At 42.7% G+C, this 24,501-nt stretch overlaps 1 protein-coding gene across 2 annotated transcripts in view; it reads right to left on the bottom strand.

Moving 5' to 3' along the window:
* The window catches only part of VPS13A (vacuolar protein sorting 13 homolog A), a 320,730-nt gene that overhangs the window by 146,564 nt on the left and 149,665 nt on the right, over positions 1-24,501 (bottom strand). For both annotated transcript variants that reach the window (XM_069763032.1, XM_069763023.1), the window contains exons 25-35: positions 20,667-20,848; positions 20,390-20,549; positions 20,221-20,300; positions 19,738-19,797; positions 19,030-19,204; positions 9,175-9,291; positions 6,326-6,429; positions 6,018-6,185; positions 5,621-5,928; positions 5,337-5,484; positions 743-887 (exon numbers count right to left, since the gene is read on the bottom strand). In XM_069763032.1, the coding sequence (XP_069619133.1) occupies positions 743-887; positions 5,337-5,484; positions 5,621-5,928; positions 6,018-6,185; positions 6,326-6,429; positions 9,175-9,291; positions 19,030-19,204; positions 19,738-19,797; positions 20,221-20,300; positions 20,390-20,549; positions 20,667-20,848 (1,647 nt within the window). The remainder of the gene's footprint in view (positions 1-742; positions 888-5,336; positions 5,485-5,620; positions 5,929-6,017; positions 6,186-6,325; positions 6,430-9,174; positions 9,292-19,029; positions 19,205-19,737; positions 19,798-20,220; positions 20,301-20,389; positions 20,550-20,666; positions 20,849-24,501) is intronic.

Raw genomic sequence — 24,501 nt, forward strand, 5'->3', positions numbered from 1 at the left:
TGTAGTTTGTAAAAATGGGATCACTTATGGGGGGGTTCTGCCGGTGTGGCACCTCGGGGCTCTACCAATGTGACATAGAACCCTCAAACCAGTCCAGCAAAACATGATCTCCAATATGGCACCTCTTCCCTTCTGAGCTTTGCACTGTGCCTCAAAAGTAGTTTTCAACCACATATGGTGTATCGGTGTATTCAGGAGAAATTGCACAACAAATGTTGAGGTCCATTTTCTCCTGCTATCCTTGTGAAACTTAAAAACATGGTTTTGTAAATTTAGTTTGAAACCTTGTTACTTCCTAATAAAAAAAAATTATGTTTCAAAAATTGAGCTGATGTTAAGTGTTCATGTGGGAAATGTTATGTATTAACTAACTTGCATGGGATGAGATAATAAAGCCAGTGCCTGATACATACTGCCCACGGATTGGGCAACATACATCAGCTGACAGGTCCACATTAAGTAGATATTCATTTTGGCAAGCTAGATTCACGACTAGATAAGCTGACACAAAAGGTTACTTTATCAGTATTGATAGGTATCCGAAAAATTGCATTGCTTAGAATTCTGCAAAGTGAAAAAAAAAATAATATTCTGGTGTTTTTAAAGCAGTGCAATGAGGTTTTGTTTTTTTTAATTATTACATTTTTATGTATTCACAAAGAGGTTAGAAAGTTGTTTTTGGTGTCTATTATACACTGAAACAACATTAATATTAGTCTTGTAGGTTTTAAAGTGAAGGTACCTGAGGCAACTTGAGATGGGCTGTTCCCGCCACTGCTTGAACTTTCACTTTTATTCTTCTCAGGATCAGACTTGTCTGAGGTTTCTCCTAGATTTTCATTCAATGTTCTGAGAATAGTAGTCAAGTCTTCCTGCCCCAGAATAAGCTAAACATAAAGAAGAACAATAGACAGATTTGTAGGGAAGGTAGTGTTTGTACATCGTTTCGTAAGCAAATGGTTTACCTTTTTCCTTCATTTCATATAAAATACACTATAAACATGTGTACCAATATAAAATATGTATACCAATATCAACTGCACAATTCATATTAACACTACTATTAAGGATAGAAAATGGAAGGAATATACATATTGTTCAGTTTACACTGCTATCAGATGCACAGCAGAGTATGTTATTATCCCCTATTGCCTGGGTAGGGGATAACTTCCTGATTGTTCTGGGTTCGCCCGTTAGATCCCCCCAGTGATCTTGAGAACAGTGCTTGGAAGAAGAGAAAATGCATTAGGCTACTTTCACACTAGCGTTGTGTGACGCACGTCTCAATGCGTCGTTTTGGAGAAAAAACGCATCCTGCAAATGTGCCCGCAGGATGCGTTTTATCTCCATAGACGTGCATTAGTGACACATTGCGAGGTATGGCCATACGTCGCATCAGTCGTGCAACAGTGTTCAAAAGCTACGTAGACCCGCATGAGAGTGGCCCAGTCGGAGGTTAATAAACTTCACATCCGTAAGGCAGAGAGATTGCGGGCATTTCAGAACGAGGCATTCTATGCGGAAGGTGAAAAAGTGGGACTTTTGCTCTCAGTGGTAGCTTCGGCACAACGGGAATCCTCGCATGTATATGCAATTAAAACAAAGGAAGGTAATGTGGTTACACAAGGGGATCAAATTTTGGATGTATTTAAACAATTTTATAGTCAGCTATACTCCTCTAAGACACAAAGGTCAAGAGGAGATGAACAGGTATACGAGTGCGATTAAGCTTTCTAGACTAGGTGATGAAGATGGAGAATGGATGGTGAAGCCGATGGCAGCGGAGGAACTGAGGGTGGCACTGGCGGACATGGCGGGTAATAAGGCCCCGGGGGCGGACGGCATTCCGGCCGAGGTGTATAAAATTTTTAATGAAGAAATAATAACTAAATTGGAGAAGGTATTTAATGAGTCGTTGGAGAGGGGAATACTACCTACATCTATGAGAGAGGCCATTGTTGTGATCATTCCTAAAGCTGACAAGGATCCGTTGAATCCGGAGTCCTACAGACCAATCTCACTCCTTACGGTGGATATAAAGATTTTGGCGAAGGCCTTGGCCAACAGACTAACCCATGTGATTGATAAAGTAATCCACCCAGATCAATCTGGATTTATGCCCAACAAATCTACAGCAATTAATTTAAGGAGACTATATTTAAATATACAAATTCCAGCCGAAAATGCTGGAAAGAGAGTGGTGGTGTCTTTGGATGCCCATAAGGCCTTTGATTGTGTAGAATGGAATTATTTGTGGTCGGTTTTGTTGTGCCTTGGGTTCGGGCCTAAGTTTATATCTTGGGTGGGGTTGCTGTACTCCTCTCCAATGGCAAAAATTAGAGTAAATAATAAATTATCTGATAGTTTCTCATTGCACAGGGGTACAAGGCAGGGGTGCCCATTGTCTCCATTGCTATTTGCCCTAGCTGTGGAGCTCTTGGCCGCTAAAATAAGGGAGGCACGAGAGATAAAAGGATTTGTCTATGGAATGAAGGAGAAGAAGATGATTGTGATGCTACAGCTGTTATATCTACTGCATAATTTTCCAATTTGGCTTCCGCACAGCAGTTTCTGTAAAATTAAATTGCTGTTTGGCGAACTACTATGGGGGGGAAAAGCCCAAGGTTTAAACAAGTAACTTTGCAGAGGCCAAAGGCGGAAGGAGGCTTGGCGCTCCCTAATCCTTGGGTATATTTTTTATCAGCACAATGCCAACATATTGAAGGATGGGGGGAGGAGATGGGAAAGGGGCAATCGCCCAGTAATTTGAGATATTTGATTGGAAAATGGCCCCTGGGTGAGAGTTTGGAAAGGGGGCAATTTTTGAAACTGGGTTCTCGGTTTCCTACTGTTCTCCTAATTCATAAGGTATGGGAAAAAGTTAAACAGATTAGGGGTGTCACGGGCCTTACCAGATACTCTCCTATATGAGATAATATAAATTTACAAGAATTTAAGCAAATGGAAGGATTTGGGCCCTGGAGAGAGGTAGGAATTAGAAGGATGGGTCAGCTAATGGGTCAAGGGGGACTTAAGTCATTCATGGAGTTACAAACAGAATTCCAGTTATCACATTTAAATTTATATCATTATAAAAGAATTCAGCATATCAGTCGCAATGTCGGAGAAAACATATTGAGATCCAGATTGATATCACGCTGGCTTCCATTTTGGAGAACAGCGGGACAAGGGGGGCAATTTCAGAAGTGTATAGAGATTTATTATTCACCTTCCTAGTCAAACATCCCATCAAGTCTAGAGTGAAATGGGAAGCTGAATTGGGAGAGATAAATGATGATAGATGGGAATCTATTTTAGAATATGTAACTAAGATCGCAATGAGCGAACCTGGGAGGATGTCTCAATTACATGTAATTCATAGAGCTTACAGAACTCCCGATAGACTGTTCAAGATGGGTTTGAGGTCTGATTCCGAGTGTCCACGTTGTTCGCAGGAACAGGCAGACATGTTACACATGCTGTGGCATTGCCCTAGATTGTCTGCCTTCTGGACAGTTGTATTGAATCGGATTGAATTGGTATATAGGTGTGTCATTCCCAGAGACCCTATGGTCTGTATATTAGGTTATGTGGAAGAAATAGCAGCGGCATCTATGGTTAAACTGGCGATTGCTAGACTGTTATTCATATCAAGGAAATTGATAGCTCTGTTCTGGATCAGGGAGGAGCCTCCGACTAGACGAGACTTTCTTACGCAGGCGGACCATATAATTTTATTGGAAAAAAGTATCTATACTAAGAGAAATAAACTCTATGTATTTCAAAAGATATGGCAGCCATGGATAGAATGGAATTAGATTTGTGGGGAGGATGCATAATGTTATAGATGAGGTTCATACTATATAATTGTATTTGGATTGGGGAAGGAATATTGGATAGGAAATGAGGAAGGCATTAAGGGGGTCTCGAAGAGGGGGGATGGGGGGGGAAACGGAGGGGGGAGTCTTGTTCATAAAAATATATGACTATCTGTGAATAATAGCTCGATGTCATTTGTTATAATTGTTTTTCCTTAATAAAAATGTATCTGATTAAAAAAAAAAGATGTTAAACCTATGTGTTTAATTATTTCATTAAAAGACCTTATTCTTAATGTGTGTATTTTTAACCCTTTCATACTATTGGATTAATAATGGATAGATGTCTTATTGACACATCTCCATTATTATCCAGGCTTAATGTCACCCTACAATAGCAAGGTGACATTAACGCCCTATTACCCCATATGCCACCGCAACAGGGCAATGGGAAGAGAGACGCTAAGTGCCGGAATAGGCGCATCTTACAGATGCGCCTTTTCTGGGGTGGCTGGGGGCTGATGTTTTTAGCTGGGCGGGGGGGGAGGGGATACAATGACCATGGTCCCTCTCTAGGCTATTAATATCTGCCCTCAGACACTGGCTTTCCCTCTCTGGCGGAGAAAATTGCACAGGAGCCCACACCATTTTTTTCCGTGAATTAATCCTTTAATTTAACACCTACAGCTCCAACATTTTACACATACACACACTACTAACATTATTAGTGTAGGACATATATAAATGTAACTGATATGCAATGGTTTACTGTATGTCTCATATCCTGTCGGGTTCTGTAATGCTATCTAGCTCTGTATGAAATATAAAGATATATATATACACGCACATACACACATACAGTACAGAAGAGTGTGCAAAGCAGTCATCAAAGCAAAAGGTGGCTACTTTGAAGAACCTAGAATATAAGACATAATTTCAGTTGTTTCACACTTTATTGTTAAGTATATAATTCCACATGTGTTAATTCATAGTTTTGATGCCTTCAGTGTGAATGTACAATTTTCATAGTCATGAAAATACAGAGAAATCTTTAAATGAGAAGGTGTGTCCAAACTTTTCGTCTGTACTGTATGTGTCTCACTGACTCTCTTTCGCTCTCTCTCTCTCTATATATATATATATATATATATATATATATATATATATATCTATATATATATATACATATAGATATATATAGATATATATATATATATATATATATATCTATATATATGAGAGAGAGAGAGAGAGAGAGAGAGAGATGTTTTCATGAATATTTGAGCCCATGGATCCATTATATGTCCATTTTGCAAGCCGGCGAGAAAATCTCACCATACAGATGTCACACGGATGCTTACATGCGAGAAAATCGCACTGCACACGGATGACATACGGATCACTGTTCAGGGAACATTTCTGCGATTCTTGTCAGCGTAAAACGGACCTTTTTTTATACGTTGTGTGTGACTTCAGCCTTGTACTAATATTTACATTAGGTTTGCATTTGAAACTTACATTCATAGGCTTGAGTTGTCCAATAATTTTAATATCTGGAATATCCGTGAACCAGGCAGCTGCTAAATTACGCTCAATTGTGATGTCCAAATTTAATGGCTGGAGCAGTTCCACTTCTGAAATTAGGGATCCATTTTCAAACACAGTTCTGAGAAAGAATAAATGTAAAAAAAAAAAGTTTCTTATTAATTTAAAAAATAATTTCATTTTAGCATTATATCTTTGCAAATTATATAACAAATATATTACTAATACAATGGAACATGATTTCTTTCGCTACAAACCTGTAAAGCTTGAGGTCACTTAGCTTCACCATCATGCAGTCAATTACGGGTGGAAGATTACTGCGAAGTTTTGGTGTTATAATAGAAAAATGGTTCTTTATGTTGATGAGACCCAAATCCGCAACCAGAACATTTGTAGATGTAGAGGACTGTGGCACAATCACAACGGGAGCTTTAATGTTAATGTCCAAGGCTAGTCGGAAACTGTGCTGGGTCATCTCCTTCACGCCACTAGCAGCTTTTTCTGCAGCATGTACTGTGGCTTCAGCTAACGCTTCCTTAGCAGCCTGGAAGTTATTTATGAAAGCCTAGACAAAGACGTCAAGAAATTGGTATTGAAATCAAAGTACAGTCAATTAGGTAATAAGATACAAAGAGAAGAATAAAGGTGATTTACCAAGAGGGCTGAAACAAATTTATTAACAAAGATGACTTGAATGCAGCCCACTGTCAGGGTGATTGTACTATCCACTATGTTCATATCGCTATAAGCAGGACCTTCAGTGGCTCCAACGTAGGACACCATCTTGAAACTAAAGACTTCTTTTCCGGTAATGTAAACAGCCTGAAAGAGTTAACAGAATAAAGAATTATAACACAATTATGAAAATGTAAATATATATATATAAATTGATATTTTTGTTGTTGTTAATTTCTGGAGACGTTAATAAATGTCACAACCACACACCCTTCCACCTCACATACCTTTTTATATTGAGCATCACAATCAGAATCTAGAATGACAATATTTTTTAACTTTGCCAGCACTTCTGTTGATGCTTTCTTCATTACCACTTGAGAGTCCAGTCCTACAATACAAGAGATTGTGTAAGAAGTAGAGCTGATGTGAATCTATTTGTAGGACCCAGTCCACTGGAATGGAGTTCCAAGAACCGACTCCTTTCTCCACGAATCCGCAGCTCTTCTACTGATTAGGCATCCTGGTGAGACTCCAAAAGTACGTCACCCCAGAATAATAATTTCACACTAGTCCAGCTAATCAAGAGAAGAGTCACATATGCTGGGAGGAAGGATGCGGTCCTTAGGGCTTCTGTTCAGCTGAAGGACAGGGTCCTGTGAATCGACACGTGCCAACTCAAATAAATTGCTAATAAAAAGTGCAACATAGCCCCTTTTGTTCTATGAACAGGCCATTAGTGCCTTCTGTAGAAAGAACATTTTTTTTTTTTATTATGCTTGCCTGTATACCACCAACGTATTACACAGCACTTTACACACATCATTATCACTGTACCCCTTTAAAGGTTTTTTTTTTGGACAAAAATAAATGATCCGGCCACTCCTGTAAAAAGTCCCTTACCTTCCTGATTTCCCTGCTGGCTATCATTCTATGTCTTCAGGCTACATTTCCCAAAAGGCAGTATGCTCTAGCTTCACTATAGAATTGCTTCCATATCACTGATCACATGCGCGTATCCCACTATCAGTCATCGCCCAATCCACCTACATAGCATTATCTTGAGACTCCTATCCAGTCTCAAGATGGATAAATCACATACCACACAGTTTTTATCTCCTAACATTCCTCCCATTTCACCTAGTGTACTTGTATATATACCTTAGCTAAGTATAATAATAAAAAAAGCTTATTCAACATCATTTAAACTAGCAAATGTCTTACAATAAGATTAATAGGAATTGCGATCAACCCCTGGCTGTTCACGGTAAATGGCATTTTCAATCTCTGACAGCAGCATTTAACATGATCGCGCCAAAAGTGTGTCACAAACCCCGCCGATCGGTGCCCCATCACATGATCGCGGGGCGCCAATGGGTTGGCATGACAACCGGGGTTCTGTGCTGGTCATTGCTGATCTGCTATTCATAGACTACCATGATTTTTGCTACACATAGCAGGGATGAAGCCCTGCTATGTGCAGCACAAGCGATCAGAAGATTAAAGCTTGAAGTCTCCAAAGGAGACTATTGAAGCAAATAAAAATTAAGAAAAAAATGGTTTTAAAAAATATTTTTAAAAAATTACATTTAAATCACCTCCTTTTTGCCCCATTCAAAGTAAAACAATAAAAAAAATAATTTGGTATCGCTGATTTCAGAAACGCCAGATCTTTCAAAATATAAACTAAATTAATCGGATTGGTAAAATGGTGTAACGAGAAGAAAAAAATCAAATAGCCAGTATTATGTTTTTTGGTCGCTGCCACATTGCAATAAAATGCAACTAGACTATCAAAACATCGTGTCTACCCTAAAATGGTAACAATAAAAACACCTGCCACGGGGGACAAAAAATAAGCCCTCACCCGGCCCAAGATGCTGACACTACGGGTATCAGACAATGGCGCTTTTTTACTTATTTATTTTTTTTACAAACTTTGATTTTTTTTTTCACCACTTAAATAAAAAACAAAAACAATAAATGTTTAGCATCTGTGAACTTGTAATGACCTGGAGAATCATAACGGCAGGTCAGTTTTAGCATTTAGTAAACATGGCAAAATTGTGGAATTGCACTTTTTGGCAATTTCACCGCTATTGGAATTTGTATCCCACTTTTAGTACATTATATGGTAAAATCAATGATGTCGTTCAAAAATACAACTTGTCCCGCAAAAAAACAAGTCCTCATATGGCCATATTGACAGCAAAATTAAAAAAAAAAAAAAGTTATGGCTCTGGGAATAAGGGGAGCAAAAAAACGAAAACGCAAAAACGGAAGATGCCAAGGTGGTGAATGGGGTTACGAGAGCAATGAATCATATAGTAGTGGAGCCTGCACACTGCGACTATGGTTCCTGTTCTCCCTCTTCTGTGCACAGCACCAGGGGCAGAGGATCACAGACCACAACTCCCATGACATCGCCCCATTCACAGCACAGTGTTCTGAGAGCTGCTGGATGAGCACCACCCACTTTAGGCAGGGTTATACTTGACTGACAGGCTACACTCCATTCAAAGCACAGACAGGCAGTCTCTGTGCTCTATACTTAGTGCAAACTGTAGCAGGAAGCAAGGAATTGGAGGGCTGTTGAGCACTTGAGAGCTCAGGAACACAGCAGAATTTTACATGTAATGTAAATTATGCAGTTTCTTCATTTCTCATAGGCTTTACAATGTTTTAATAATCTATGTGCCTGATAAAATCCTTTAGGGGGGCAAACTAAGTTTTATGCAATAGCGATGAGTGACTGTGCTCGGTTAAGGAGTTAGCTGAGAATGCTCGAATGCTATCCGAGTGTCTTCGGCGTGCTCGAATAATATGTTCAAGCCTCAGCGCCTGCATGTCTCACAGCTGTTACCGACAGCTGCAACAATTGCATGGATTGCCTAACAAACAGGGAATCCCTGCATGTGTTGCGGCTGTCTAACAGCTGTGAGACATGCAGGCGCTGATCCTTGAACATATTATTCGAGCACACCGAAGACACTCGGCTAGCACTCGGGCATGCTCAGCTAACGCCTTATCCCAGCACATTCGCTCATCCCTGTTATGCATGTATAATAGCATTGCAAATTCAAACATTCTTTACAGCACCAGTAAGCAGCTGGGCAAAAAAAATATGTCACTTTACCTTCAATACTTATTTCAGAAATTTTACATTTCTGCTCTCGAATGAAAACACGAAGGCATGACAACTCGGCACATACATAAAGACCTACAACATCTTCATATTTTGATTTCTTCAGTGCTGGAATAGATAAAAATATATATACAATATTATAGGAATGTACATTAGATAAAAATATGCCTTATAATAAAACAAGCACTGATTAAAATATAAACAGAAACTTAAAATAAACTTTAATGTTCAATGATTCGTCAAGGTGTATAATAGTGAAAAAGACTAGTGCATGGTAGCTGCAAAGCTGCCCAACAAGTATCGTGCACAGGTCTCTGTAACTAGAATAAGGCCCCTGCAGGATATTTGCAGGCCTCTGCAGCTATACCATGTGTATAAATTCTCACGGGCAGCCTGTATAGTGCATATTAGATTGTAAGTTCCTAGGAACATGGTGTATATTTGTAATGTCTCTGGAGCAGTCTTTATATTGTTTATTAGATTATAAGCTCCTAGGAGCAAGGTGTATATTATATTACTCTATAAGCCCCCAGGGGCAGCCTGTATAGTGTATATTAGATTGTAATCTCCTAGGAGCAGGGTGTAGCTTATTCTTTATGCTATCAGCAGCATGTATATTGTATATTAGATTGTAAGCTCCTAGGAGCAGGGTGTAGATTATTCTTTATGCTCTCAGCAGCATGTATCTATCTATATACATAATTGTCTAAGGGTTTTTCTGTCTGTCTGTCTGTCCTGGAAAACCCGCGTCTCTGATTGGTCGAGGCCGCCAGGCACGGGCACAGCGACGATGATGTCATAAAGGACGTAGAAATCCCACGTTTCTGATTCAGCGACGGGCACAGTCGACGTAGATGTGATAATGGTTGCCATGGCAACGATGATGTCATAAAGGTTGCCTCGACCAATCAGTGACGGGCACAGTCTGCCGCGAATTCTGGAATCATCATTGTCCATATACTACGGGGACATGCATATTCTAGAATACCCGATGCGTTAGAATCGGGCCACAATCTAGTATCTAATATATAATTGCCTAGAATACTACTTCCTGCAATTTGTGCCAACTTCCGTGGCTTTGTCCGGAGCTAATGTCCGGAGCTAATGTCCGGAGCTAATGTCCGGAGATAAGTGACGTCAACAGTGTCCAGTGTCTGATTGGTTGCCGCCTGCTGCGAGCGACCAATCAGAAACGTGCCGTACTGTGACACACTCCGCCCGCCATTTTGGTGTGATTTTTGAATTTTTACCTCACAGCAAGTTTCTACTGCGTGGAGGCGGGCCCAGTGGCATTGCTCTTCAAGCTCCTGCCGAATTTCGTCAAAAAAATGATAATACCATTTACCAAAACTATATATATTTAGTTGTGAAGTGGTTCAGTGACATTTTCACACCAATTTTGAACTTTTGTTTGGTGTTTTCTCCATATACTGCCTATTATTTTTGTTCTTTCTTACTATTATTTATTAATTGTATTATTCTTACATTTGAATAAATAAAGTATATATGGATTCTAAACTCTCGATTCTTTAGAATCGGGCTGCCATCTAGTCTAATATATAATTGCCTAGAATACTACTTCCTGCAATTTGTGCCAACTTCCGTGGCTTTGTCCGGAGCTAATGTCCGGAGCTAATGTCCGGAGCTAATGTCCGGAGATTAATTGCCTAGAATACTACTTCCTGCAATTTGTGCCAACTTCCGTGGCTTTGTCCGGAGCTAATGTCCGGAGCTAATGTGCGGAGATAAGTGACGTCAACAGTGTCCAGTGTCTGATTGGTTGCCGCCTGCTGCGAGCGACCAATCAGAAACGCGCCGTACTGTGACACACTCCGCCCGCCATTTTGGTGTGATTTTTGAATTTTTACCTCACAGCAAGTTTCTACTGCGTGGAGGCGTTCCCAGTGACGTTGCTCTTCAAGCTCCTGCCGAATTTCGTCAAAAAAATGATAATACCATTTACCAAAACTATATATATTTAGTTGTGAAGTGGTTCAGTGACATTTTCACACCAATTTTGAACTTTTGTTTGGTGTTTTCTCCATATACTGCCTATTATTTTTGTTCTTTCTTACTATTATTTATTAATTGTATTATTCTTACATTTGAATAAATAAAGTATATATGGATTCTAAACTCCCGATTCTTTAGAATCGGGCTGCCATCTAGTCTAATATATAATTGCCTAGAATACTACTTCCTGCAATTTGTGCCAACTTCCGTGGCTTTGTCCGGAGCTAATGTCCGGAGCTAATGTCCGGAGCTAATGTCCGGAGATTAATTGCCTAGAATACTACTTCCTGCAATTTGTGCCAACTTCCGTGGCTTTGTCCGGAGCTAATGTCCGGAGCTAATGTGCGGAGATAATGTCCGGAGCTAATGTCCGGAGATTAATTGCCTAGAATACTACTTCCTGCAATTTGTGCCAACTTCCGTGGCTTTGTCCGGAGCTAATGTCCGGAGCTAATGTGCGGAGATAATGTCCGGAGCTAATGTCCGGAGATAAGTGACGTCAACAGTGTCCAGTGTCTGATTGGTTGCCGCCTGCTGCGAGCGACCAATCAGAAACGCGCCGTACTGTGACACACTCCGCCCGCCATTTTGGTGTGATTTTTGAATTTTTACCTCACAGCAAGTTTCTACTGCGTGGAGGCGTTCCCAGTGACGTTGCTCTTCAAGCTCCTGCCGAATTTCGTCAAAAAAATGATAATACCATTTACCAAAACTATATATATTTAGTTGTGAAGTGGTTCAGTGACATTTTCACACCAATTTTGAACTTTTGTTTGGTGTTTTCTCCATATACTGCCTATTATTTTTGTTCTTTCTTACTATTATTTATTAATTGTATTATTCTTACATTTGAATAAATAAAGTATATATGGATTCTAAACTCCCGATTCTTTAGAATCGGGATGCCATCTAGTCTAATATATAATTGCCTAGAATACTACTTCCTGCAATTTGTGCCAACTTCCGTGGCTTTGTCCGGAGCTAATGTCCGGAGCTAATGTCCGGAGCTAATGTCCGGAGATTAATTGCCTAGAATACTACTTCCTGCAATTTGTGCCAACTTCCGTGGCTTTGTCCGGAGCTAATGTCCGGAGCTAATGTGCGGAGATAATGTCCGGAGCTAATGTCCGGAGATAAGTGACGTCAACAGTGTCCAGTGTCTGATTGGTTGCCGCCTGCTGCGAGCGACCAATCAGAAACGTGCCGTACTGTGACACACTCCGCCCGCCATTTTGGTGTGATTTTTGAATTTTTACCTCACAGCAAGTTTCTACTGCGTGGAGGCGGGCCCAGTGACGTTGCTCTTTAAGCTCCTGCCGAATTTCGTCAAAAAAATGATAATACCATTTACCAAAACTATATATATTTAGTTGTGAAGTGGTTCAGTGACATTTTCACACCAATTTTGAACTTTTGTTTGGTGTTTTCTCCATATACTGCCTATTATTTTTGTTCTTTCTTACTATTATTTATTAATTGTATTATTCTTACATTTGAATAAATAAAGTATATATGGATTCTAGACTCCCGATCGGGCTGCCATCTAGTATATATATAATTGTCTAAGGGTTTTTCTGTCTGTCCTGGAAAACCCGCGTCTCTGATTGGTCGAGGCCACCAGGCCTCGACCAATCAGCGACGGGCACAGCATGGCGACGATGATGTCATAAAGGTTGCCTCGACCAATCAGGGACGGGCACAGTCTGCCGCGAATTCTGGAATCATCATTGTCCATATACTACGGGGACATGCATATTCTAGAATACCCGATGCGTTGTCTAAGGGGTACTTCCGTCTGTCCTTCTGTCTGTCTGTCATGGATATTCATTGGTTGTGGCCTCTGTCTATCATGGAAATCCAAGTCGCTGATTGGTCGCTGCAAAACAGTCACGACCAATCAGCGACGGGCACAGTCCGGAAGAAAATGGCCGCTCCTTACTCCCCGCAGTCAGTGGCCGGCGCCCGCTCCATACTCCCTGCAGTGTCCCCAGCACCCGCTCCATACTCCCCTTCGATCACCGCTAACAAAGGGTTAATGCCGGCGGTAACGGACCGCGTTATGCCGCGGGTAACGGACTCCGTTACCACCACTTTTAACCCTGTGTGTCCCCAACCTTTTACTATTGATGCTGCCTATGCGGCATCAATAGTAAAAAAGTAAAGTTAAAAATAGTAAAAAACAAAAAAACTGCTATACTCACCCTCCGTTGTCCGCTGAGGCGCTCGCGCCTGCCGCCATCTTCCTTTCCCAGCGATGCTTTACGAAATTACCAAGAAGACCTAGCGGTCTCGCGAGACCGCTAAGTCATCTGGGTAATTTTGCAAGGCATCCTGGGAACGCAAGATGGCGGCAGCTGCGCGCCCATCGGCACAGCGCCGTTGGATGCCAGGAGTCGAAGAGACAGGACGCTGAGGAGCAGCGACCAGAATGGTGAGTATGTTAGAAGTACAAAGGGCCCTCGGATCGTTAGGGGAGTATGTTTATTTTTTATTTTTTAACCTGTGACATACGTGGCTGGGTAATATACTATGTAGCTGGGCAATATACTACGTGGCTCTGTGCTGTATACTACGTCACTGGGCAATATACTACGTAACTGGGCAATATACTACGTCGCTGTGCAATATATTACGTGGCTCTGTGCTGTATACTACATCACTGGGCAATATACTACATGGCTCTGTGCTGTATACTACATCGCTGTGCAATATACTACGTGGCTCTGTGCTGTATACTACGTAACTGGGCAATATACTACATCACTGGGCAATATACTACGTCGCTGTGCAATATACTACGTGGCTCTGTGCTGTATACTACGTAACTGGGCAATATACTACGTGGCTCTGTGCTGTGTACTACGTAACTGGGCAATATACTACGTCACTGGGAAATATTCTACGTCGCTGTGCAATATACTACGTGGCTCTGTGCTGTATACTACGTCACTGGGCAATATACTACGTGGCTCTGTGCTGTATACTACGTCACTGGGCAATATACTACGTGGCTCTGTGCTGTATACTACTTAACTGGGTAATATACTACGTGGCTCTGTGCTGTATACTACATAACTGGGCAATATACTACGTCGCTGTGCAATATACTACGTGGCTCTGTGCTGTATACTACGTCGCTGTGCAATATACTACGTGGCTCTGTGCTGTATACTACGTAACTGGGCAATATACTACGTCACTGGGCAATATTCTACGTCACTGTGCAATAAACTACGTGGCTGGGCAATATACTACCTGGCTGGACAATATACTACGTGGCTGGGCTATATACTACGTGGCTGGGCAATATACTACGTGGCTGGGCAATATACTACGTGGCTGGGCTATATACTATGTGGCTGGGCTATATACTACGTCGCTGGGCAAAATACTATGTGGCTCTGTGCTGTATACTACGTAACTGGGCAATATACGACGTCGCTGGGCAATATACTACGTGGCTGGGCAATATACTACCTGGCTGGGCTATATACTATGTGGCTGGGCTATATACTACGTCGCTGGGCAATATACTACGTGGCTGGGCAATATACTACGTGGCTGGGCAATATACTATGTGGCTGGGCTATATACTACGTCGCTGAGCAATATACTACGTGGCTCTGTGCTTAAAACTACGTCACTGGGCAATATACTACGTGGCTCTGTGCTGTATTCTACGTATCTGGGCAATATACTACGTCGCTGTGCAATATACTACGTGGCTCTGTGCTGTATACTACATCACTGGGCAATATACTACGTGGCTCTGTGCTGTATACTACGTCACTGGGCAATATACTACGTGGCTCTGTGCTGTATACTACGTGACTGGGCAATATACTACATGGCTGGGCAATATACTACGTCACTGTGCAATATACTATGTGGCTTTGTGCTGTATACTACGTCGCCGTGCAATATACTACGTGGCTCTGTGCTGTATACTACATAACTGGGCAATATACTACGTCACTAGGCAATACACTACGTGGCTCTGTGCTGTATACTACGTCACTGGGCAATATACTACGTGGCTCTGTGCTGTTTACTATGTCGCTGTGCAATATACTACGTTGCTCTGTGCTGTACACTACGTAACTGGGCAATATACTACGTCACTGGGCAATATACTACGTGGCTGGGCAATATACTACGTGGCTGGGCAATATACTACGTGGCTCTGTGCTGTATACTACGTAACTGGGCAATATACTACCTCACTGGGCAATATACTACGTGGCTGGGCAATATACTACGTCGCCGTGCAATATACTACGTGGCTCTGTGCTGTATACTACGTAACTGGGCAATATACTACCTCACTGGGCAATATACTACGTGGCTGGACAATATACTACGTTGCTGGGCAATATACTACGTGGCTGGGCAATATACTACGTCACTGGGCAATATACTATGTGGCTGGGCAATATACTACCTGGCTGGACAATATACTACGCGGGCTGGGCAATATACTATATGGCTGGGCAATATATATTACGTGGCTCTGTGCTGTATATTACGTAACTGGGCAATATACTACGTTACTGGACAATATACTACGTGGCTGGGCAATATACTACGTCGCTGTGCAATATACTACGTGGCTCTGTGCTGTATACTGTGTCGCTGTGCAATATACTATGTGGCTCTGTGCCGTACACTACGTAACTGGGCAATATACTCCATCACTGGGCAATATACTACGTGGCTGGACAAAATACTACATTGCTGGGCAATATACTACGTGGCTGAGCTATATACTACGTGGCTGGGCAATATACTACGTGGCTGGGCAATATACTACGTGGCTGGGAAATATACTACGTGTCTGGGCAATATACTACGTGGCTGGGCAATATACTACGTGGCTGGGCAATATACTACGTGGCTGGGCAATATACTATGTGGGCTGTGCAATATACTAGGTGGACATGCATATTCTAGAATACCCGATGCGTTAGAATTGGGCCACCATCTAGTATTGTATATTAGATTGTAAGCTCTTAGGAGCAGTGTTTAGATTAGTCTAGAAGCTCTCAGAGGGGTCCTGTAAAGTGTTTATTAGATTGTAAGTTCCTAGGATCATGGTTTATATTTGTAATCTCTCTGGAGCAGCCTGTATAGTGTACATTACATTGTTATCTCCTAGGAACAGGGTGTACATTATTCTGTATGCTCTCTGCAGCATGTATATTTGTATGTTAGATTGTAAGCTCCTAGGAGCAGGGTGTAGATTATTCATACATGCTGCTGAGAGCATAAAATTGTATATTAGATTGTAAGCTCCTAGGAGCAGGGTGTAGTTTATTCTTTCCTTTCCAAGTCGGCCTTCTTGAGCTTATAATAGATGCAGATACACAGCAATATGCAGCAGCACAGACATGATTCAGGGAACTATCCGATTGCCACAACTGGGGTCAGGAAGAAATTTTATCCCCCCTTGAGGCAAAACTCTCCGTGGAAAGGGGGGAAGGGGGGGAGATTCTTCACCTTCCTCTGGCTCTTTCGGCCCAGTGGCTCTCAGCCGGTCCTCAATTCCCACAGATAGTTCTGTGGTCTGTATGGGGCAAAACAAATGTGCCATGGGAGTTTTTTGATGTTGACTTTAATTTTTTTTTTTTTTACACAGTTACAATGATTGGAGTGATCATCAGTACCCTCAGTACTCCACAAGTTGAACCAGGAATTATGGGGGGCACCATTTACGGAAGGCAGACCACATATATCTCCATCAATTGTGGTATCATAATGTCGACTCCTGTCCTAAGTTACATTATTATTATTATTATACATTTTTATAGCGCCATTTATTCCATGGCGCTTTACATGTGAATACGGGGCAAATATAGACAAATACATTAAACATGAGCAGATAACAAGGCACACGAGTACATAAGGAGGGAGGACCCTGCCCGCGAGGGCTCACAGTCTGCAGGACAGGAGTCGACATTATGATACCACAATTGATGGAGATATATGTGGTCTGCCTTCCGTAAATGGTGCCCCCCATAATTCCTGGTTCAACTTGTGGAGTACTGAGGGTACTGATGATCACTCCAATCATTGTAACTGTGTAAAAAAAAAAAAAATTAAAGTCAACATCAAAAACCTTAGTTATAGGAAATATCATCCAATCAGATCTCATCTACTTGTCACATGACCTATAGACAGGTCCTACAATAAAATCAAATGCAAACATATAGACAATACAAAAAAATTCATCTCATAGTTAACAATAATGCATCATTACTTCGTTGCGCTTATTTAATCCTGTGGGGAATCGGGTATTTAAATGAAAAATCCAAAATGCTTCTCTTGTAAGGAGACACCTCCTGATATCTCCACCCCGCAGTGATGCATTAACATGTTATATTCCCTGGACTTGGAAATACGTTGTGCTACTGGCATGGTGCATAATAAAGTGCTTGGCTGCTGCTGATACATTTCTATTTATATTGTGAATGTTTTTTTATATCATATAAGTGTTCTCTTATTCGTGTTTTTAACTTTCTGGCCAAACATCCCACATATGATAGGTTACATTTTTTGCAGTCAATTTTATATACAATATTGGTGGAATTACAATTAATGTATTGTTTAATGTCAAATTTTACTGTTCCATCCGCATTGTAAAAACTTTTTGAGACACCTGCATGTTGACAAGTCATACAGTTATTTGCTCCACACCTAAAAAACCCCAAATACATTACATGTACATTAATGTACATTACATTACAGTACATTTGTTCCCTTGAGTGGAAAACATACTGGGGGCTATTTTGTTTCCAATTGTTTGTGCTCTTCTTGAGACTACATTTATACTTGTATCCAGTATGTTACAAAGTTGTTGGTCCTCATATAAAATGGGCAGGTAATTGTGTATAATACTTCTAATTTTGGTAAATTGTGGGCTATACTGAAAACATATGTTTTTTTTTCCATTTCTGAGTTACTATTATTTTCCTTATTACACATTACTAGTTCTTTTCTGTTTTTTCTGTCCACAATTTCCCCTGCCCGATTTATTGTCCATTGAGGATATTTTCGATCTTTTAATTTGTTAGTCACTCGTCCAAATTCGCCCATTAAATCTGTTTCTAGTCACAGGGCCTGGGATGACGTCGCGGTCACATGACCATGACGTCATGGCAGGTCCTTGCCGTGCAGGGCCTGTGATGACGTCGCGGTCACATGACCGTGACGTCATTGCAGGTCCTTCTGCCATACCATCTTTGCCACCGGAACCTGCAGCGGAAGATGGCGGCCGGCGGGAGTGGCTCAGCGGACTACGGACGGTGAGTATAGCAGGTTTATTTTTTTTTTAAATTATTTTTAACAGTACATTTTTTACTATTGATGCCGCATAGGCAGCGTCAATAGTAAAAAGTTGGGGACACACAGGGTTAATAGCGGCGGTAACGGAGTGCGTTACCCGCGACATAACACGGTCCGTTAAAGCCGGCATTAACCGTGTGTTAGCGGTGACCGGAGGGGAGTATGCGGGCGACAGGCACTGACTGCGGGGAGTAAGGAGCGGCCATTTTCTTTCGGACTTTGCCCGTCGCTGATTGGTCGCGGCAGCCATGACAGGCAGCTGGCGAGACCAATCAGCGAATGAATAACCGTGACAGAAGGACAGACAGACAGACGGAAGTGACCCTTAGACAATTATATAGTAGATATCTGCAGGTTAATAGTGTTTTTTTCTCGTGACCATTCCCTTTAAATGTACATGTTCATACTTTTTCTCAAAACAGCAAAAATATATCAGTTCTGCAGAATTTCATTTTGGGTTACAGATTTGGATATTCAAGTTCTAAGTCTTACTTAGTTTCTTTCTTGGACCCTCCCTTTTTTCCTCTTCTTCCTCATCCTCATCTACTTCTAAGATCTGCTGCTCAGGTTCCTTGTTTTCAGACTGAGGTATGAGACTGGTCACAAAGCTCATAGTGTTCAGAAGAGCCTCAGTGTGGAGATACACATCCAAAGATGAGAAGTTCACCTATTAAAAAAAGAACAAAAAACAGTCCTCTAACATTTGCCATAAATATTATGTATGCAAACATATAAAATACAGGGTCAGTAATATGGAAACTAGTGATGAGTGAGTGTGCTCGTTACTCGGGTTTTCCGAGCATGCGCGGATGTTCTCCAAGAATCTTGGGCATGCTCGAAGATTATGTTTGTGTTTCCGCAGCTGCCTGAATGCATGTGGGCATTCCCTAACAGGCAGGCAATCCCTGCATGTGCTCAGGTTGTCTAACAGCCGCAAATCATGCAGCTGCGGGGACAAACAATCTACGAGCACACCCAATTTACTCGGAGACCACTCGAGCATTGGAAATCTCGAGTAACAAGCACACTCGCTCATTACTAATGAAAACCTGTACACATTTTCATTTCATTTTACACATCAAAAAATCTCCCCCTACCTGCTCTCAGCCCAAATTTCAAAGTAAATATATAACATGTTTTATGTATGTTCTATTGACCACTTATTCCTTAACATATAAAAATATATATCGTCAAACATACCTTTATTGATTGTTCAATATTTTTGTAGATAGTCTTGAATTCTGGACCATTTACATCTGCCTAAGTATACAAAATGATAAAGATCAGGAAAACTAACCAAATGTAAAACTGGAAAAATGTGAAAGATATAGTAAGTAGTGATGAGAGAGTATGCTTGTTACTCCAGATTTCCCAAGCACGCTCGGGGAGTATTTGGATGTGCTCGGGAGATTTCGTTTTTGTCGCCGATTTTGTCGTGATTTGCAGCTGCTAGCCAGCCTGAATACATGTGGGGGTTGCCTGCTGGTTAGGGCATCCCCACATGTATTCAAGCTGTCTAGCAGCTGCAAATCATGAAGCTACAGCAACAAAAACTAAATCTCAAAGCACATACAAATACTCGGAGACAACCCGAGAATGCTCAGGAAATTTCGAGTAACGAGTATATTCGCTCATCACTAATAGTAAGATGTTAGAGTATTGTTCCTTGATCCCCCCCAATACCTTGATATATTCCATGGTTAAAAGATCATCAGTGGTATTATCCAGCGTTGTGATAAGATAAACAGGTTTATCTTCATCGTCTTAAATGGGGAAAAAAAATCAGAATGAATATCAATAGAAAATTAGGAAATGGAGAAATTTGGGAAGTCAATAATCAGTAAGACTTCACCTGTATACTGGGGGCACTTTAATGCGATCTCTCTTAGAAATGCGTTGGCTGACATATCAAATGTTCGTACATTCAGTTCTGTGCCAAGCCCCAAAATCTCCATTTGCAAGACAGTTGTTTCGGCATCTTCAGACGACAGGCTACACAGCTGCAGTGCTACCTGTTAGGCACATTTACAAAGATTTATACCCTACAGTAATGTTACATCATCTAACAATAATCACAATACATTCTAAAACATGAATTTAGATTAGTTTTAGTTAATTTAAAGACTTACAACTGGTATTTCAAATCTCATCTGAAACTCGGTCATATTTTTCAGAGTCTCTTGCTTTGCCAGTCTCTTCCTTCTGGTGCTGCTACTCCTGCTCAATGAGCCATTAGTGGTTTCAAAGAACGGCAGGTCTTCGACAGGACTGGTGGGTGCGTCATAGAATTCATCGCCTTCGGATTCCAAATCTGAAAGTGTTCATTATCGGGAAAATTAGAAAAAATACATTTATTTAAGATCAGAAATCTTTTGTATGCATGTGTTATGTTACTAAAATCACTTTGGTTGGAGAAATGTAACTGCACAAAATCTGATCACTGAGGTATATAATGCTCACAGGTAAATTCCAACATTTGAGCAAAATTTAGTCCGGTAACATACTAATGTGCACACGTATAAGAAAAAAAAAAACAGGATTTTTGGTTGCTTACCGTAAAATCTGTTTCTCGGAGCCTTCATTGGGGGACACAGGAACCATGGGTGTATGCTGCTGCCACTAGGAGGCTGACACTATGCAAATAAAAAAGTTAGCTCCTCCTCTGCAGTGTACACCCCACCGACAGGAAGTAGGATATTCAGTTAGTGAGAAAGCAGTAGGAGAAGCAACGTGTAAAAGAGAAAGAATAATAATAACATAATAATAAACTTTATCTACATAGCGCCAACAAATTCCACGGCGCTCCATAGATTAACAGTTTCAAGCACTCAAAGAGTATTTAAAGAACTCAAACGTATACAGTAAACAGAGCTGTTCAATTTGGGAGGGTGCTGTGTCCCCCAATGAAGGCTCCGAGAAACAGATTTTACGGTAAGCAACCAAAAATCCTGTTTTCTCTATCGCCTTTCATTGGGGGACACAGGAACCATGGGACGTCCCAAAGCAGTCCCTGGGGTGGGAAAAACAGACTTCCATCAAGTCCGAGGACTCACCACTGCCGCCTGCAGGATCCTTCTGCCCAGGCTGGAGTCCGCCGTAGTCCGGCGAAAGGCGTGGATGGAAGATCAGGTTGCCGCTTTGCAAAGCCGTCGGCGTAAGCCCTGTGACATACCGCACTGGAAGCGCCGACTGCCCGGGTAGAGTGAGCCTTTATCTCAGGAGGGGGCACTCTAATCTAGACCCGGTAAGCTTCCAAAATTGCCATTCTGATCGAGCGAGCAATAGTCGCCTTGGAAGCCGGCAGGCCTCTACGCACGCCATCAGGGATGGCGAAAGGAGAATCCATCTTTTGGAAAGCGGCCGTGCTAGCCAGGGAGATCCTCACTGCCCTGACGGGGTCCAGCCTGTACAACGATCGCTCCAGAGGATGAGTCGGAGCTGGACAAAAGGAAGGTAGAACGATGTCCTCGTTGAGGTGGAAAGATGAAAACCACCTCGTGAAAAGAAGGAAGGCGGAGGCCTGGGACCACCTTGTCCTGGTGGAAAAAGAAGAAAGGAGGTCGGCAAGAAATGGCCGCCAACTCAAAAACGCGGCGGATCGAAGAGATGGACCTGAGAAAAGCCACCTTCTGAGATAGAACTGACAGGGGAAAAACTCCCTCAGAGGCTCAAAAGGGGGGAACCCCTAAGAACAACCAGCACAACCTTTAAATCCCATGAATCCACAGAGGCCCTGTACGGAGGAACAGCGTGGGCCACTCCTTGAAGGAAGGTCTTAACCTGTGGCTGAGAAGATCACGTCTTCTTAAAGGGAAGAAGAGCGCAGGAACCTGGCCCTTTATGGAACTGAGAGCGAAGCCCGAATCCAGTCCTGCCTGAAGGAAAACCAAATGGAAGGCAGGGAAAGGACATAGGTGAAAAGCGGTTGGACTCGCATGAAGGAAAGTAAGCCTTCCAGGTACGATAGTATATCCTGGAAGTAGACGAAGGCTTCCTAGCCTGGATTATAGCGTGACCCATCCGGGCCGAAAGACCGGACGCTCTTAGAACTGTGGAGTCCACAGCCACGCCGTTAAACCGAGCGACCGATAATTCGGGTGGCAGATCGGACCCTGAGACAGCAGATTGGGTCTGTTTGGAAGGCACCAGGGGTGTCCGCGAGAAGATTGACGATGTCCGCAAACCAAGACCTCCTGGGCCAATCCGGGACGATCAGAATGACCGGCACCCATCCCGCCTTGATCTTTTTTGACAGCTTGGAAAGCAAGGGAAAGGGGTGGGAACCGATAGGGGAATACGAACTGCAACCAAGGAATGGCCAGAGTGTCAACACCACTGTGAGAGGGACCTTGGGCCGACCCGAGGGACCTTCCTATTCAATCGGTACGCCATGAGGTCCACATCTGGAGTCCCCCATCGAAGAGCAATCCGATAGGAGACCTCCTGAAGTACCAGTCCCCTGCCACAAGGCCCTCGCGGCCGAGGAAGTCGGCGGCCTAAATGTCCACGCTGGGGACATGCACTGCGGAGCTCACCAGGACCGTTGCCTCTGTCCAAAGGAGGATCCTGGAATCTCGGCCGAGGCCAGAGGTGGTAGACATATGCCACTGCTGTGTCATTGTCTGTCTGGATTCAAATTGGCAGGCTGCTGAGAATCCTTACCCAGTGAAGGAAAGACAGAAAGATGATCCGGAACTCGAGGACATTGATCGGCAAAGAGGACTCCTGCGCCGACCAACAACCCTGAAAAGAACAGGTGACAAAGCCCCGCGCCTCCGCCGAGCGGGCTGGCGTCCATCGTCACCACCTGCCAGGGAACTGGGATAAGAGAAGTGACCTCGGCCACCAGTCGAGGAACCGTTTGACCCGGGAGAAAGCCGGATCGGACAATGCAGGGAGAAGACAGACCTGTCCCCCTGTGATAGAATAGCCTGCTGAAGAAGTCTTGAATGTAACTGGCGAAGGGAAAATTGCTTCCGATGTTGCAACCAACCTCCTTAGGACCTTTAAGGCCCATCAGAAAGGAGGAGAGCCGAAAACCCTGGAGCAAGCGAACTTCCTGACAAAGGAGGGATATCCTGTCTTCGGGAAGGAAGATTCTGGTCCGACAAGTGTCGAAGAACATGCCCGGAGATACGAGGCGCTGAACAAGACGGAACTTCTTCCTGTTGACGAGCCACCCGCAACGGCTAGAGTGTCGGGAAAGATGGATAGACTTTCGGGAGCCTGAAACCGAAATTCCTGAGCCTCCATGGAAGCGATTACTGAACGAGGGAATATCATCCTGAAGTGTCTCCGACGAAACCTCCTGTTCAGCAAATTGAGATCCGGGCTGGGACGAACCTTGTCGTCCTCTGTCAGTACAAAAAGCTTCGAAGAGAAGCCTGTGAACCGTTGAACCGTTCCTGTTCTGGGACGGGAACGATTACCCCGGATCTAAGGAGGGAAACAATGGCTGTAAAGAAACCCGGGACTAGAGCGGGGTCTTGGAGGTTGGGATTCGAAGAAAACGATCCCAGGGCCGTGAAATGAAGATTTTGTATCTAGAGGATACAAGTGCCCTGGCCCATGCGTCCTCTACTGAGGAGACCCAGACGTCCCTGAGGAACAGGAGAAACGGGCTAGAGTCTAGTCGTGGGTCATGCCTAGGTGGAACTTCCAGTCCTGGACCTGGAGAAACCACCTTAGGAGTAGCGGGAACGCCAGGAAGGAGTGAGTCGAAGAATACCTTCTTCTCTTAACGTGCCTGTGGCCTCTGTTCGAAGTTGCCGCCTAAGAAGAGAACTGGTGCCGCCAGTGGCGTCCTTAATAATTTGGTCCAGCTTGGAACCGAAAAGACGTGATCCTTGGAAAAGGCAGGCTCGTAAGGGACTTCTTTGATGACTCTTGAGCCAAACAGAACGATGGCTGGCAACAACATTACTGGGTGTCTGAGCGGCAGAAGACGCGACGTCCAGAGAACAA

This window comes from Ranitomeya imitator, chromosome 1 (genome assembly GCF_032444005.1).
Source record: "Ranitomeya imitator isolate aRanImi1 chromosome 1, aRanImi1.pri, whole genome shotgun sequence".
In the NCBI taxonomy this organism is placed as follows: domain Eukaryota; kingdom Metazoa; phylum Chordata; class Amphibia; order Anura; family Dendrobatidae; genus Ranitomeya; species Ranitomeya imitator.